Source organism: Sphaeramia orbicularis, chromosome 7 (genome assembly GCF_902148855.1).
Source record: "Sphaeramia orbicularis chromosome 7, fSphaOr1.1, whole genome shotgun sequence".
In the NCBI taxonomy this organism is placed as follows: Eukaryota; Metazoa; Chordata; class Actinopteri; order Kurtiformes; family Apogonidae; genus Sphaeramia; species Sphaeramia orbicularis.
In genome coordinates, this window is record NC_043963.1 from 8,298,534 (window position 1) to 8,313,880 (window position 15,347).

The 15,347-nt window shown below is 34.8% G+C and overlaps 1 protein-coding gene across 1 annotated transcript in view; it reads right to left on the bottom strand.

The window, feature by feature from the left end:
• Positions 1-15,347, bottom strand: part of LOC115422290 (plexin A3) — a 119,841-nt gene that overhangs the window by 19,555 nt on the left and 84,939 nt on the right. The window contains exons 19-25 of the mRNA XM_030138534.1: positions 15,183-15,325; positions 11,443-11,598; positions 8,864-8,964; positions 8,684-8,750; positions 6,626-6,772; positions 4,126-4,285; positions 2,395-2,498 (exon numbers count right to left, since the gene is read on the bottom strand). Coding sequence (XP_029994394.1) covers positions 2,395-2,498; positions 4,126-4,285; positions 6,626-6,772; positions 8,684-8,750; positions 8,864-8,964; positions 11,443-11,598; positions 15,183-15,325 — 878 coding nt within the window. The remainder of the gene's footprint in view (positions 1-2,394; positions 2,499-4,125; positions 4,286-6,625; positions 6,773-8,683; positions 8,751-8,863; positions 8,965-11,442; positions 11,599-15,182; positions 15,326-15,347) is intronic.

Consider the following 15,347-nt stretch of genomic DNA (forward strand, 5'->3'; position numbering starts at 1 on the left):
ACCGTGGAAACACCATCATCTTCTACAACATTGATTCATCAGTAAAACCCATGGAGTTCAATTTTAGGTCAGGCTTTTACAAAGAAAATTGAGACTTTTTATTAAACAAGGGCTATAAAACTGATACGCTTTCATGTTTTTTCCTCTGTTTCTATCTGCATTATTATATATTTTCTTATGTGTCTTGTTATTATTAGATTAAATTCAACTTTATTGTCATTACGCATGTACAAGTACAAGGTAATGAAATGCAGTTTAGCATCTAACCAGAAGTCCAATCAATAGATATACAATGTGTATGTAAATATAGGATAGATTTTTAGGGTGCGATAAATATACTACAGTCACAGAAAAAATTATTAGACCATCAAAAGTCATCACAAACAATGGTTATGCAATCAAGTACTAACTGCTGTGTGTCTCATGTGACTAAAACAGACACAAAAGAAAACATGGAATGTCTAAAAGCACTGTTTTTGTCAGTACAATGCCATAGATATTGATCTAAGAACTGAAATGGTTTTGGTTATTATCAAGAAAACATGGAAAATAGATAGATATCAGCTCTGAAATTAAACTACTATGAGCTATTTTTGTTGTTATCATTATATTTTTCCAAACAAATGTACCTTTAGTTGTACCAGGCATTAAAATGAACAAGAAATTGAAGAAAACAAGGGGTGGTCTAATAACACTGGTCAACAACAAATTTATTGTTTAAGTTTTTTGAGCTGATTTAGTTTAATTTTGGTGTGCTGAATCCAAAAATCACATTAATTTTGCTCAATCAGGTCAACTTTCTGAACTATGCTACATATTGGCTTTTTAACATTTTTGCTTACATTTATGGGCATTTTCACATCATATGATACAAAATTCTTTCATATTTCTTGCAATAAATGAGTTCTGAAGATTTTACTTTTGCCAATTTATGATTAATGTTTTTTTTAATATTACAGGTGAATGAAATGGCTTCGACTAGAAGATCTTGCAAAAATAAGCCTGACGTATTCTGCTACATCTGCGGTGAATACACCATTGTACCTAACAGGAATCAAGTCACAAGTTTCATAAAGTGTGCTTACCAATCTTATTTTGGTATTAATTATTATATTTTGTGAGAAGATCAAATTTTTCAAAATCAAATTAGCAAAAAAACCTGACCTGATTGAGAAAAACAGATGTCATGTTTGGATTTAGCGGTGCAAAATGGTCCTAATTCAGTTGAAAAAACCTAGACAACTTGCAAAAAACATTTTTTTGTAACCCAGTGTAATTGTTTCCGCGACTGTATTTGGATTAATATATACAAATTAACGAACAATACATTATACAGTATGAATTATACAGGTGGATAGTGATGTAATATGCAGATGGAGGTGATATTAACATACTACACAATTAATAAATATTTAATTATATATTATGCTTCTATTATTGTATTATTCATTCAGCTGCTCTAGTTTTATTGTGAAGCACTTTAGTGACTGTTGTCTGTGAAAGTGCTGTGGTCGACAGTGGTTGTAGATGCTTGTTTTTATGTTCAGGTAATGATATATTTTGCTGAGAAAGTCACTTTTTCTTCAGTTTTCTTGTTTTGCTATAAAAACCTTTGAATTTACTCTGAACTTTAAAGAACATCTACATGATCAGTGAATTAAATATAAGAAAATACCTGATTTACACTGAAAAATGCAAAGAGTAGTACTATATTAAATAAAGATAGCTGATTTAGGAAAAGTTAATTGTAGAGAAAAAATCGTTTGGGAATCACCACAAAAGTAGTTACAGGAGTTCAAAAGATAAATTATTTTTTTCGACACATCCACTGACTTAGGCTTTGTTCAGACTGCAGACAAATGTGGCCCAAATCCGATTTTTTTGCCCATATGCAACCAGTATCCCATCTGTTAATGGCAGTTTGAACGGCACAAATCCGATTTTATCAAATCCGACCCAGGCCACTTCCATATTTGGTCCTAAATCTGATACGTATCAGATATTTTGTAATGTGACTTCAGTCTGACGGCCAGATCGCATTTATCCGACCTTTACGTCATTGAAATGCGACAAACGTTGCAATTCTGCATACTAGAAGGAGGAGTGGTGGGAAAAACGTATTTCCTTCAGTAAACACAGTGCGTGTCTGCATGGTCATGTATTACATCAGGACCTCTTTTGTGCATGCAGGTCACTTCAGGGTCGCATTCAGTTCACACTCAAAACTGATAAAAGTCGCATTTAATGTGAAATATGAACAAGCACACAAAAAAATCAGATTTCACTAAAAAATTAAAGTTGTACATTAAGACCTGCTGTCTGAACGTAGCCTAAGACAGACTTTCTAATTGTGTTGTTTCACTGTTTTCAGCCACATCAGAGGTCTTTGTTTACCTGGTAGTGTGCTAGTGTGTTCAGTCGCTTCCAGTCGCTCTCGATTTTGGTCGTTACATCTTCGTCTTGTAGGATGATCCTGGTCAGTCGGCCCTGACGCCACTCTGACAACACAAAAACAGACACACAGACTGGTTTTAAACAGATCCTGAGATTAGAAACATGGAAAAGAGAAAATACAGATGTAAAACATTCATGTTGGTGTGGACTGAGCATAAAACTGAGGATGAAGCTATACTATATGGACAAAAGTATGTGGACACATTGAATTCAGGTGTTTATTTTCTAACAGGGGTCTGGGATACAAAACAATAATGACAAAAAATGTTATAATATAGTTTTATATTGGGATGAATATCATTGCATAGGTTAGTTTGGGTTAAATTGTTATCTTTGTTTCCAAAATGCCTCAGATGGTTTTGACTTAACTTATGTCAACATTGATTTTCTTTTTTTTTTATCCAGGACTATGATTTCAAATGTTCTACCTCTAAATTTCTAAAACATTTTTCATGCTCTGACTGTAAATAATAATTTTCTACTACAACGAACCATCTACTTTATTCACATCTCACATTTTTTGTCCACATCTGTTAATTTTTGTCAGTTTTTTCCATTATTTTGTTAATTTTCGTACATTTTCTGTTCCATTTCTTCATTTTTACGTTATTTTGTTAGTTTTTTGGTTAATTTTTTGTTTGCATTTGTTCATTTTTACATTTTTTTTTCAAAATTTGTTAATCTTTTTAATATTTTGTTCATATTTGCTCATTTTGTTTATTTTGTTGTTAATAAAACTTTACTTTTTGTGACCTTAGAATGAACTGCTTATTTCGTCATACTTTTTTTATTATGGATGACTGATTTTTAATGTTCTGCCTCTAAATTTCAAAATTATTTTTTGTGCTCCGACTGTAAATAATCATTTTCTACCACAACTAACCATCTACTTCACATCTCACTGAGGAAGAAAAATCTACCATTAAACTTTAAGTAAATATTGATGTTTTTATCTCAAATCATCATGAACAGGACATCTTACAGCTGTAGACATGATGTGTCCCAATATTTATGTCCATATGGTTTCTAAACATCAATATTTCCTTAAAGTTTAATGGGAGATTTTTCTTCCTCATTGAGATGTGAAGAAAGTAGATGGTTAGTTAGGTAGAAAATTATTATTTAGAGCCAGAGCATGAAAAATATTTTAGAAATTTAGAGGGAGAACATTTAAAATCATAGTCAAACAAAAAAACATCAATATTGAGAGAAATGAAGTAAAAACCCTCTCTGAGGCACTTACATCAAGTAGCAATACAATCGATACAGACATCTTCAAAAAGTATAAAAAAGTATAAAAATATAAAAGGGTGCAACTGAAAAAAAAATTACAAAATGGAGGTATGCTGTGTGATAAAATATTGATAAAAAAAACAAACAAACAAAAAAAACACTGTTGAGAGACATGAAGTAAAAACCACCTCTGAGGCATTTTGGAAGCAAAGATAATTTCAACCAAACCATCCAATGTAATGATATTCATCCCATAATATAAAACTATATGTAACATTTGTCATTATTGTTTTGTATCCCAGACCCCTGTTAGAAAAGAAACACCAGAATTCAACGTGTCCACATACTTTTGTCCACATCGTGTATATTTTATTGATTACAGCCAGAGTTCAACAATAAAACCACTCGGTCGTCTGGTGTAGTCGCTGTCCATCTTACCGAGGTCCATGTCGTCGGCCTGAGGTCTCTGTGAGAACGGGATCCCTTTGTAAACGGCGTCCAGCAGCTTGTCTTTGACCTGCGTCACCGTGTCGCAGTTCAACACCTTCACGGGTACCTCGGTCCCCGCCTCGCCCTCGGGTGGGATGCACATCAACGTCTGCGAACACAGAGACGATAGAGTCATCTGTCTGAAGCAAACTCTATTACAGCCTCTGTCTGTGTTTCTGCCACATTATCGTCACAGTGAGGAAAACATCGTTATCGACCGGCTGTTAAATTGGATATTTTTAACCACCGTACGAGCGCGCGCACACACACACACACACACACACACACACACACACACACACACACACAAGGAAGGAAAAACTCATTACACAGTCGTCTTCAACGCAAACGCTGAGGATGGATTCATACTTAGTTTATATGATCAGGCTTATCCTGCTTTATATTCCCTGCACTTACTGTTCACCATCTTTTAATTTGTGTGGCACGCAACAATATCACACACATGCACACACACACGCACACACACAAAAACAAACATACGGGATATATTGATTTTTATTTCAGGGTCTGTGCGGGTTTCAACAAGATACATTTAAGATGTTTTTAGACCTTTGTGAAATGCAATTTAAGTCCTACTTCACGTCCTTATGGACACACACAAACACACACACACACACACACACACACACACACACAGTACCAAGACCAAACTTGGCTGAAACTCCTGATGTGAATACAGAACAACAACGATTTCTAATGTTTTTTTTTTTTTACTGTGCTTTTATGTTTTGTTTTATGTCTCTTTATGTCTCTTTAGGACCTAGAGGACCTCCTATGTCTAGTGTTTTTCCATCCACTAGGTCTATGTCCAGTGTCTTCTGGTTCCTTTAGGTCCATGTCCAGTGTCTTCCACTCCTTTGGGTACATGTCCACCATCTTCTGGTCCACTAGGTCCATGTCCAGTGTCTTGTGGTTCCTTTATGCCCGGTTTCCACTGTGTGGCATCGGCTCGACTCGACTCGACTCGGCCTTTTTGCGTTTCCATTACGAAAAAGGACCTGGAATCTGGTACCCGGTACTACTTTTTTGGTATCACCTCCGCCGAGGTTCCAGGACCGGGGACCAGATACGAAACCGTGACGTGTAAACACTGCAGACCACTGATTGGTCAGACAGTTTTCTCTGTGACCCGCTGTTTTACAAAAAAACAGATGCGGAAGTGGACAGTAAATATAGCGGTACAATAATCCACATGATAACAGCCCAAAACTACACCATGGTCGGTCGAGGAGATTCAGTCTTTGGTGGCCGACGTAAAAATTCAGACGAGACAACACGCAATGAGGGAGTTTTCAGCAACTCTCTGAACAGACAACACAGAAGTAACGCGCTGCATCGCTATGACGACCAGGTACTGTAAAGCCAATAGTATCTTGTAATGGAAACGGTCTCCAGGAATACCAAGCCGAGCTGGTTCCATGTAGTTGAAACGCAACATTAGGTCCATGTCCAGTGTCTTGTGGTTCCTTTAGGTCTATGTCCAGTGTCTTCTGGTTCCTTTAGGTCTATCTCCAGTGTCTTCTGGTTCCTTTACATCCATGTCCAGTGTCTTCTGGTTCCTTTAGGTCTATGTCCAGTGTCTTGTGGTTCCTTTAGGTCTATCTCCAGTGTCTTCTGGTTCCTTTAGGTCCATGTCCAGTGTCTTGTGGTTCCTTTAGGTCTATCTCCAGTGTCTTCTGGTTCCTTTAGGTCCATGTCCAGCGTCTTCTGGTTCCTTTAGGTCTATGTCCAGTGTCCTCTGGTATTTCAGGTCCTGGTCCAGTGTCTTCTGGTTCTTTAGGTCCATGTCCACTTCTTCTGTTCCTTTGAATCAAATCTCCAATGTCTTCTGGTTTTGTAGGTCCATGTCCAGTGTCTTCTTGTTCTTTAGCTCTATGTCCACCATCTTCTGTTCCTTTAGGTCCATCTCCAATGTCTTTTGGTTATTTAGGTCTATGTCCAGGGTCTTTTGGTCCTCTAGGTCCATGTCCAGTTCTTCTGTTTCTTTAGGTCCATAGTGTCTTCTGGTCCTTTAGGTCTATGTCCCATGTCTTCTGGTTCCTTTAGGTCCTGGTCTAGTGTCTTCTAGTCGTCTAAATCCTCATGTTTTAATTGCTTTGATGCTGTTTGACACAGTGTCCTCTACTTCAGTGTCTTCATCCTTTTGTGTCCTTTTTTTGTTTACCAGGTCCCACACATGATGTCCGTTACATAACTCAACTGGATGACATCTTTATTTTTGGCACGAAAACTCCAAACAAAAAATCCATCTTACAATATTTGAGTGAAAGTACGAATATAATGACACGTGATGAAGGAAGACGTTAATGAATCTCTGTTTCCACGTCTGTTCCGACAGCGAACAGACGGTTTATGAAGCTAAAATCTAAAAGACAGATAGATGTGATCATGTCGGTCACTGTTTTCCTTTGTGTGTTTGTGCGTTTACCAGCTGCTTGTAGTCGATCTGCTGTCTGATAAGCTTGTCTTCGCTCAGAGAGTAGCGAGCCTCGCCGGTGATGGCGTCGATCGGCCCTTTCTCCATCTGCTGCTTTATGGCACAGTAAAGCATGAAGAGAGGCTCGCCGGCGCACTCCTAAAGGGGGGAGGGGGGGAGGGAGGCGGTTAGTGACGCCATCTATGAACCGTCTGTGTTCGGAGTAAAGTGAAAGAACAAAACGTGAAGAAACGTGACAATAAAAATGCAGCAGGAAGAAAAAAAGAGGGGAAAAAAAGGGGGAAGTGTGGGAGTGTGTGTGAGTCAGATCTGAATCCCTTCATTACCACAGATTAATCCTGAAAACTCATCAGCAGGATTTCCTCTGCACTTCCCATGAATAAATTAACTGCAGCCCTGATCTGATTGGTCACGGTCAGACTGAAGAGGAAGAGCTTAACCAAGTCAGTCAGGACGAGAGGGAAAGAAGGGAAGGGAAGAAGGGAAAAGGAGAGGAAGAATATAAGGAAAAGGGTGTGGAAGGAAAGAGGGGAAATGAAGGAAGAAGGAATGAAAAAATGAATGAAGAACTAAAGGGAAAAACAGCAAAGGATGGAGGATGAAAAGGAGGAAGTAAGGATAGTTTTAAAGGAAAGGAAGAAGTTACAGGAAAGTGGAAAGGAGGTAAAGAAAGATGGAACACAGGAAAGAAGGCAAGAAGGGAGGAAGAGAATAAGGATAGGGAAGGAAAGGAGGAAAAAAAGGAAAAAAACACAGGAATAAGGAGGAAAGGGAAAGGAAAGAAGAAAGGAAGGACGAAGGAGTTATAGGAAAGTGGAAAGGAGGAAACAAGGAAGTAAAGAAAGATGGTCTGAAGAGGACTGAAGGGACAAAAAGAAGGAAAGAAATGAAGGAAGGAAGAAAGAGGAAAGAAAGGAAGGAATCATGGGAAGCAAGAAGGGCAGGAGGAAATAAATAAGTAAAAAGGATGAACTGAAAGAAGGAAAAAGGAAAGAAAGAAGGATGGAAAAAGGACAGGAAGGATATAAGGAAGAGGGTGTGGAAGGAAAGAAGGGAAATGAAGGAAGAAGGAATGAAAAAGGGATAAAGAACTAAAGGGAAAAACAGTAAAGAATGGAGGATGAAAAGAAGGAAGTAAGGATAGTTTTAAAGGGAAGAGAGGAGGAAGGAGTTATAGGGAAGTGGAAAGGAGGTAAAGAAAGATAGACTAAAGGGACAAAAAGTAGGAAAGAAATGAAAGAAGGAAGAAAAAGAAAGGGAGGAATCATGGGAAGAAAGAAGGATGGGAGGAAATAAATAAGTAAAAAGGATCAACTGAAAGAAGGAAAAAGGAAAGAAAGAAGGATGGAAAAACGAGATGAAGGAAATATGGAAGAGGCTGTGGAAGCAAAGAAGGGAAACGAAGGAAGAAGGAATGAAAAAGGGATAAAGAACTAAAGGGAAAAACAGCAAAGAATGGAGGAAGAAAAGAAGGAAGTAAGGATAGTTTTAAAGGAAAGTGGAAAGGAGGTAAAGAAAGGTGGAATACAGGAAAGAAGGATGGCAAGAAGGGAGGAAGAGAATAAGGAAAGGAAAACAGAAATAAAGGGGAAAGGAAAAGGAAAGAAGAAAGGAAGGGAAAGATGGAAAGGAAGGAAAGATGGGAAAAAGGAAGAAGAAAATAAGGAATGAAATGTGGAAAGAAAAGAAGCAAGGCAATAAGGAAAAAAAGAAGAAAGACAGGAAGAATGGATAACGGAGAAAGGGAAGACGGAAAGAATAATGGGAAAGAGGAAGGAAGGGAAAAAAGAGAGGGAATTGAGGACTGGAGGGACAAAAGGAAGGAAAGAAATGAAGGAAGGAAGGAAGGAAGGAAGGAAGGAAGAGAAAAGATAGGAAGGAATCATGGGAAGAAAGAAGGACGGAAGGAAATAAAGGAAAAAGGAAAAACTGAAAGAAGGAAAAAGGAAAGAAAGAAGGAAGTAAAGAATGATGGAAGAATGAAAGGGAGGGGAAGAAGGACAGAGGACCTCCAGAGTGGATCAGCTGCAGACCTGATGTGAACGTTACCTTGAGGAAGCGGTGCAGGAGGAAGGTGAACCAGTTGGTTAACATCTTCTCAGCCACCGACTCCGTCCTGGAGGTAAAGACAGAGGTCAAAGGTCAGCGCTGGGTTCTGTTTTATCGCCTCACACCGGAGGCAAAACTCAGCTGTTACTTATTCTCAAAGGTCAAAGGTCGCGTCCTGACCTCCTCAGCAGTAGTTTGGGATGGTTTCTGTTCTCCAGGTTCTTCTCGATCAGGTCGGCCAGCAGCTGTTTGAGAACCACCGTGGCATATTCCATCCGACCCTGACGAACCAAAACACAGCCACTGTTACCGACTTGTTCACAACTGGTTCACAACCGTTAGCATCCTGTACTTACATACATGTTAATAAGAGCTAAACGAGGACATTTACAGTTATTATTAATACTTATTATCAGATTATTAACCCAATATATATGTTTATTAACAGGTTATTAACAACTGCAAACGTCATTAATACTTATTATCAGGTTATTAACCCAATATATATGTTTATTAACAGCCTGTTAGCGACTGTAAATGTTACTAACACTTAGTAAATGTTAACAGTTATTAAGTCATATTTACAGTTATTACACCTTTAACTAGTGCCAAAAAAAAGGATTCAGTGACAGTTATTAACACTTATTATCAGCTTATTCACAATATCTATGTTTATTAACAACTGCAAATGTTATTAACACTTATCAAATGTTGTTAACCATTATTAAGTCATATTTACACTGATTATATCAGTAACTAGTGCCAAAAAAAGATTTAGTTACAGTTATTAACACTTATTATCAGCTAATTTAACCAATATATGTTTATTAATAACTGTAAATGTTATTAACACTTATTAAATGTTGTTGACAGTTATTAAGTCATATTCATACTTATTTTATTATTAATTAGTGCCAAAACACGCATTAAGTTACAGTTATTACCACTTATTATCAGCTAATTTAACCATATATATATATATATATATATATATATATATATATATATATATATGTATATATATATGTATACACATAATATATATGTGTATTAACAGGTTATTAACAACTGTAAATGTTATTAACACTTATCAAATGTCGTTAACCATTATTAAGTCTTATTTAAACTTATTATATCATGAACTAGTGCCAAAAAAAGGATTTAGTTACAGTTATTAATACTTATTTGCAGCTTATTAACAATATCGATGCTTATTAACATTTTGTTAATGGCCGAAAATGTCATTAACACTTATCAAGTGTTGTTAACAGTTATTAAATCTTATTTACACTTATTATATAATTAACTAGTGCCAAAAACAGGATTTAGTTACGGTTAACACTTATTGTCAGCTTTTTCACCAATATATATGTTTATTAACAACTGCAAATATTATTAACTCTTATTAAATGTTGTTAACAGTTATTAAGTCATATTTACACTAATTATATCATTAACTAGTGCCAAAAAAAGGATTTAGTTACAGTTATTAATGCTTATTATCAGCTAATTTAACCAATATCTATCCTTATTAACATGTTACTAACAGTTGAAAACATCATTAACACTAATTAAATGTTGTTAACAGTTATTAAGTCAAATTCACACTTATTATATCATTAACAACTGGTTCCAGGCACAACAACCCCCGCCCCTCGCACATATTGTAGTTTATTTTGGCATCGATCCAGCTGATGTCATCATGTCCATGCATGTGCTCATGTCAGTGTATCAATTTCCTCTATATATGTTCCAAGTTTGAAGTAAATTGAAACAAAATTAGTGTTTTTTATAGACGTGAAATTTCGTCAATTATAAGTAAATGAGAGAAGAAAAGATTAAAAAAATGCATAAAATATTTGAACTTTGACCTACTTTTCCCAAAATGTAATGACATCCATTCTGGGTCACTGGCAATCTATAAACTCAATCTGGTACGAATTCAACCAATAGTTTTGCTGCTAAAGTCTTAACAAACAAACAAACAAACAAACAAACAAACAAACAAAGCGAACCAAAAACAATACTCTTTGCCTCCCCTTGTGGGGGGCGGGGTAACTAGTGCCAAAACAAATATTTAGTTACAGTTACAGTACAGCTTTTCAACAGTCCTTAACCAAATATTTATTCCTCATAGATTTTTAAGAGCGACAAAACCCATATTTACTGTTATTAAAAGTTATTAACAGCTATTAAAATATTATTCCCATGTTAAAGTACATCTTTCGTTCTAAACTCTTATCAGTTATTAAACAATATCTAAACTATTAACATGTCATGAACAGCTGCAAAATATTTACTTAGAAAAGTATTAGTTATAAAGTTATAAACTGAGTCATGTACAATTAACAGCTGTTATTATTGAGCTATTAACTAATATTTACACTTGACACTTTACCTGCTGTTACAACTTTACTAACTACTACTAATGTAAACTACTATTGTTTACATGTTATAAACAGTAGTAAATCATCTATATACACTGATTAACATGTAATTAACAGCTAAAATGTTACAAATAGTTTTTAATACAAATGTTATTAAGGAGTTATTGTTCATTATTTGCACTTATTAATAGTTCTGCTGCCAGTCCAAAGCACTTATTGATAGTTTTATTCCTGTACTCATCCATGTCATGTTCTTATCTATCTCATTTCCACTACGTTTCCACGACTAAGTGTCTTCTCCAGGTTTGGTTTTAAGTCCAGGAGCATCGACACCCATCATCTGATCTGATGGATGGCCGTCGGAGGCGTTACCTGCAGAGCCGCCATCAGCAGCGACGCCACGTTTCCTCGGTCTCTCATGGAGAACGACCTCTGAGCCTCCAGAGTGTGGATGAACGTCAGCAGGAACATCTTATTGTTCAACAGCTGACTGAAGAGACGCAGAGCTTTCTCCACGTTGGCCGGAGACTGAAACACAAACACCGGACGTTTACGACCTCAAACCGCAAAGTTCCACATTCATCTGCAGTGAAGTGGACTAAATAAATAAAAGAGTCACAACTCAGATAGAAAAATACAAAACTGAGAGAATACGTCATAAAAATATGACAAGAAAAAAGTCATTATATTTCGATGGGGTTAGTATTACATGAATAACATTTTTATAAATCAAGAAAACAGTAAAAAAAATTTAATAGAAAAGTTAAAATATTAGAAGAATAATCCTTAAATTTTGATAAAAAGAGGCAAAATATTACAGGAATAAAGTCACACAATTTGGGTAAAAAGATATAAAATATTAAGAGATTTGGTTTGTTATATTTCATGAAATAAAGTCAAAATATCAGTGGAAAAAGGCCTTATATTTTGATGGGGTTAGTATTACATGAATAGCATTTTTATAGATCAAGAAAAAAGTAAAATTTCAATAGAAAACTTTAAATATTACAGGAATAATCCTTCAATTTTGGTAAAAAGAGTAAAAATATTATAGGAATAAAGTTACACTACTTGGGTAAAAAGATGCAAAATTTTAAGAGATTAAAGATGTTATATTTCAAGAAATAAAGTCAAAATATCAATTGAAAAAGTCATTATATTTGGATAAAAACTGTCAAAGTATTACATGAATAAAACTGTTATAGTCTGAAAAAAGTCAAAATATTACAAGAAAAATAGGAATAACAGTTTTATAGAGAAAAGTAAAGGTTTGGATACAAAAAAAAAGGCAAAATATTACAGGCATAAAAATCACACTATTTGGGTGAAAAGATACAAAATATTAGCGATTAAAGATGTTATATTTTAAGAAATAAAGTTAAACTAGAAGCACTCAGAGAGCGCAGACCTCCGCCACGGCTGATCAGTGGCCCCCCCCCGTTGCCCCCCCCCCCCCCCGATCACCACCAAAATTTAATCATTTCTTCCTTATCCCATTTCCAACAAACCCTGAAAATTTCATCCAAATCTGTCCATTACTTTTTGAGTTATGTTGCACACTAACGGACAGACAAACAAACAGACAGACAAACAAACAAACAAACCCTGGCAAAAACATAACCTCCTTGGCGGAGGTAAATATTACAAGAAAAATGATGGGGTTGGTATTACACCAATAACATTTTTATAGATCAAGAAAAAAGTAAAGATTTTGATTTAAAAAAAAAAAAAAAAAAGTCAAAATATTACAGGAATAAAATCACAGTATTTGGGTAAAAAGATGCTAAATATTAAGAGATTAAAGCTGTTATATTTCAGGAAATAAAGTCAAAATATTATGAGAAAAAGTAGTAATATTTAGAGAAAAAAAGCCAAAATATCACAGGAAAAAGTCATTATATTTTGATGAAAATAGTTAAATTATTGCATGAATATAAGTGTTATAGTCTGAAAAAAAGTCTAAATATTACAAGAAAAAGGTTGTTAAATTTCGATGAGCACTATTTTTCTTAAAAGAGGCAAAATATTTCAAAATTAAATTTGTAACGTTAATAAAAAAGTAAAAATATTACAATTGTTTTATATATATTTATAGAACAAAGTTAATATATTACAGGACTAAGGTCATTAAACTATAAGAGAAAATTAGAAAATATGTATAATTATGAGGAAAAAAATCATTTCTTCTATGAGGAAAAAGATATAGATATAAATTATTCATATATTATTACCTTCTCAAAATAACTTGTTTTTGTCCTGATTGTGGTCTTTAATAATGTCTAAGAATTAAATGGATTTCTGCGAAAGATTAATTAACTGAAATAATCGGACTTTCCGAGCATCAACAGTATCAAAGCATTTCAACTGAGAAACTTCAGCCTAAAAATTACAGATGTTTTTGCTTGAAAAATGATTAAAAAGACAAACCATAAAAAAACACACACATACACAAGTAACAATATGAAGCTGTGGATGAAAAAACTAAAGAATAAACTGTTTTTTTGAAGTAAAAGCACATGAAGCCTCAGGAGAACGGAGCTGTTTCTACTTATTAACAGAAATAGTTTTAGATTGACTTATTATTTGAGTCAGTGTGGATGTAGAGAAGAGACTCCTGCTGCGTTGGTTTAATTAACGCAGCGGAGAATCATGCCGCTGCAGACTTTGTTCTTTTTGTGTGTAAATGAAGGAGGAGGAGGACACTATGTGGACAAAAGTATGTGGACATGTTGAATTCAGGTGTTTCTTTCGAACAGAGGTCTGGGATACAAAACAATAATGATAATTATTTCTCTCAGCATTGATTTTTCTGGATTTTTTTAATCCATGACTATGATTTTAAATGTTGTAACTCCAAATTTCTAAAATATTTTGCATGCTCTGACTGTAAATAAGAATTTTCTACCACAACTAACCATCTACTTTCTTCACATCTCTCATTAAACTAAAATAATATTGATGTTTAGAAACTATATGGCCAAAAATATTGAGACACAACTTCTGTTAACATTTTTCAGTTTTTTTTAATCCATGACTATGATTTTAAATGTTAAATATTGATGTTTTTTTTTTTTTCTTTAAATCTCAAATCAGCATGAACAGAACATCTTACAGCTGTAACCATGATGTGTCCCAATATTTTTGGCCATATAGTTTATAAACATCAATAACCACCTCTAAATTTCTAAAATATATTTCATACTCTGACTGTAAATAATAGTTTTCTACCACAACTAACCATCTACTTTCTTCACATCTACCATTAAACTTTAAGGAAATATTGATGTTTATAAACTACATGGCCAAAAATATTGGAACACAATTTCTATCAATTTCTGTTTTTATCCATGACTATGATTGTAAATGTTAGGTACTGATGTTTTGTTTTGTTTTGTTTTTTTAATCTCAAATCCTCATGAACAGGACATCTTACAACTGTAGCCATGATGTGTCCCAATATTTTTGGCCATATAGTTTATATACACCAATATCTACCTCTAAATTTCTAAAATATATTTCATGCTCTGACTGTAAATAATCATTTTCTACTACAACTAACCATCTACTTTCTTCACATCTCACTGAGGAAGAAAAATCTCCCATTAAACTTTAAGGAAATATTGATGTTTATAAACTATATGGACAAAAATATTGGGACACATCATGTCTCCAGCTGTAAGATGTCCTGTTCATGATAATTTGAGATGAAAACATCAATATTTCCTTAAAGTTTAATGGGAGATGTGAAGAAAGTAGATGGTTAGTTGTGGTAGAAATTTATTACTTACAGTCAGAGCATGAAAAATGTTTTAGAAATTCAGAGGTAGAACATTGAAAATCATAGCCATGGATTAAAAAAAAAAAAAAAAAAAAAAAAAATATTAATGTTGAGAGAAATTAAGTAAAAACCATCTCTGAGACATTTTAGAAGCAAAAATAACAATTTAAACCAAACTAACCAATGCAATGATATGTATCCCAATAAAATACTATATTCTGACATTAGTCATTATTGTTTTGTATCCCAGACCCCTGTTAGAAAAGAAACACTTGAATCCAACGCGTCCACATACTTTTGTCCATATAGTGTATTTGTGTTTGTTTCCACGTACGTCCAACTCTTTGAGGACCGGGTGCTCCTCTATCCCCGGGAACATGACTCTCATGGTGTAGGTTCGATACTCCAGGAAGGGGATCTTCACTCCGTCCATGTCGTTGGTCAGTTCTTGGATGTCGGTCTGCAGCTCGGCGAAGGCTGGAGGAAAACGAACACAGGA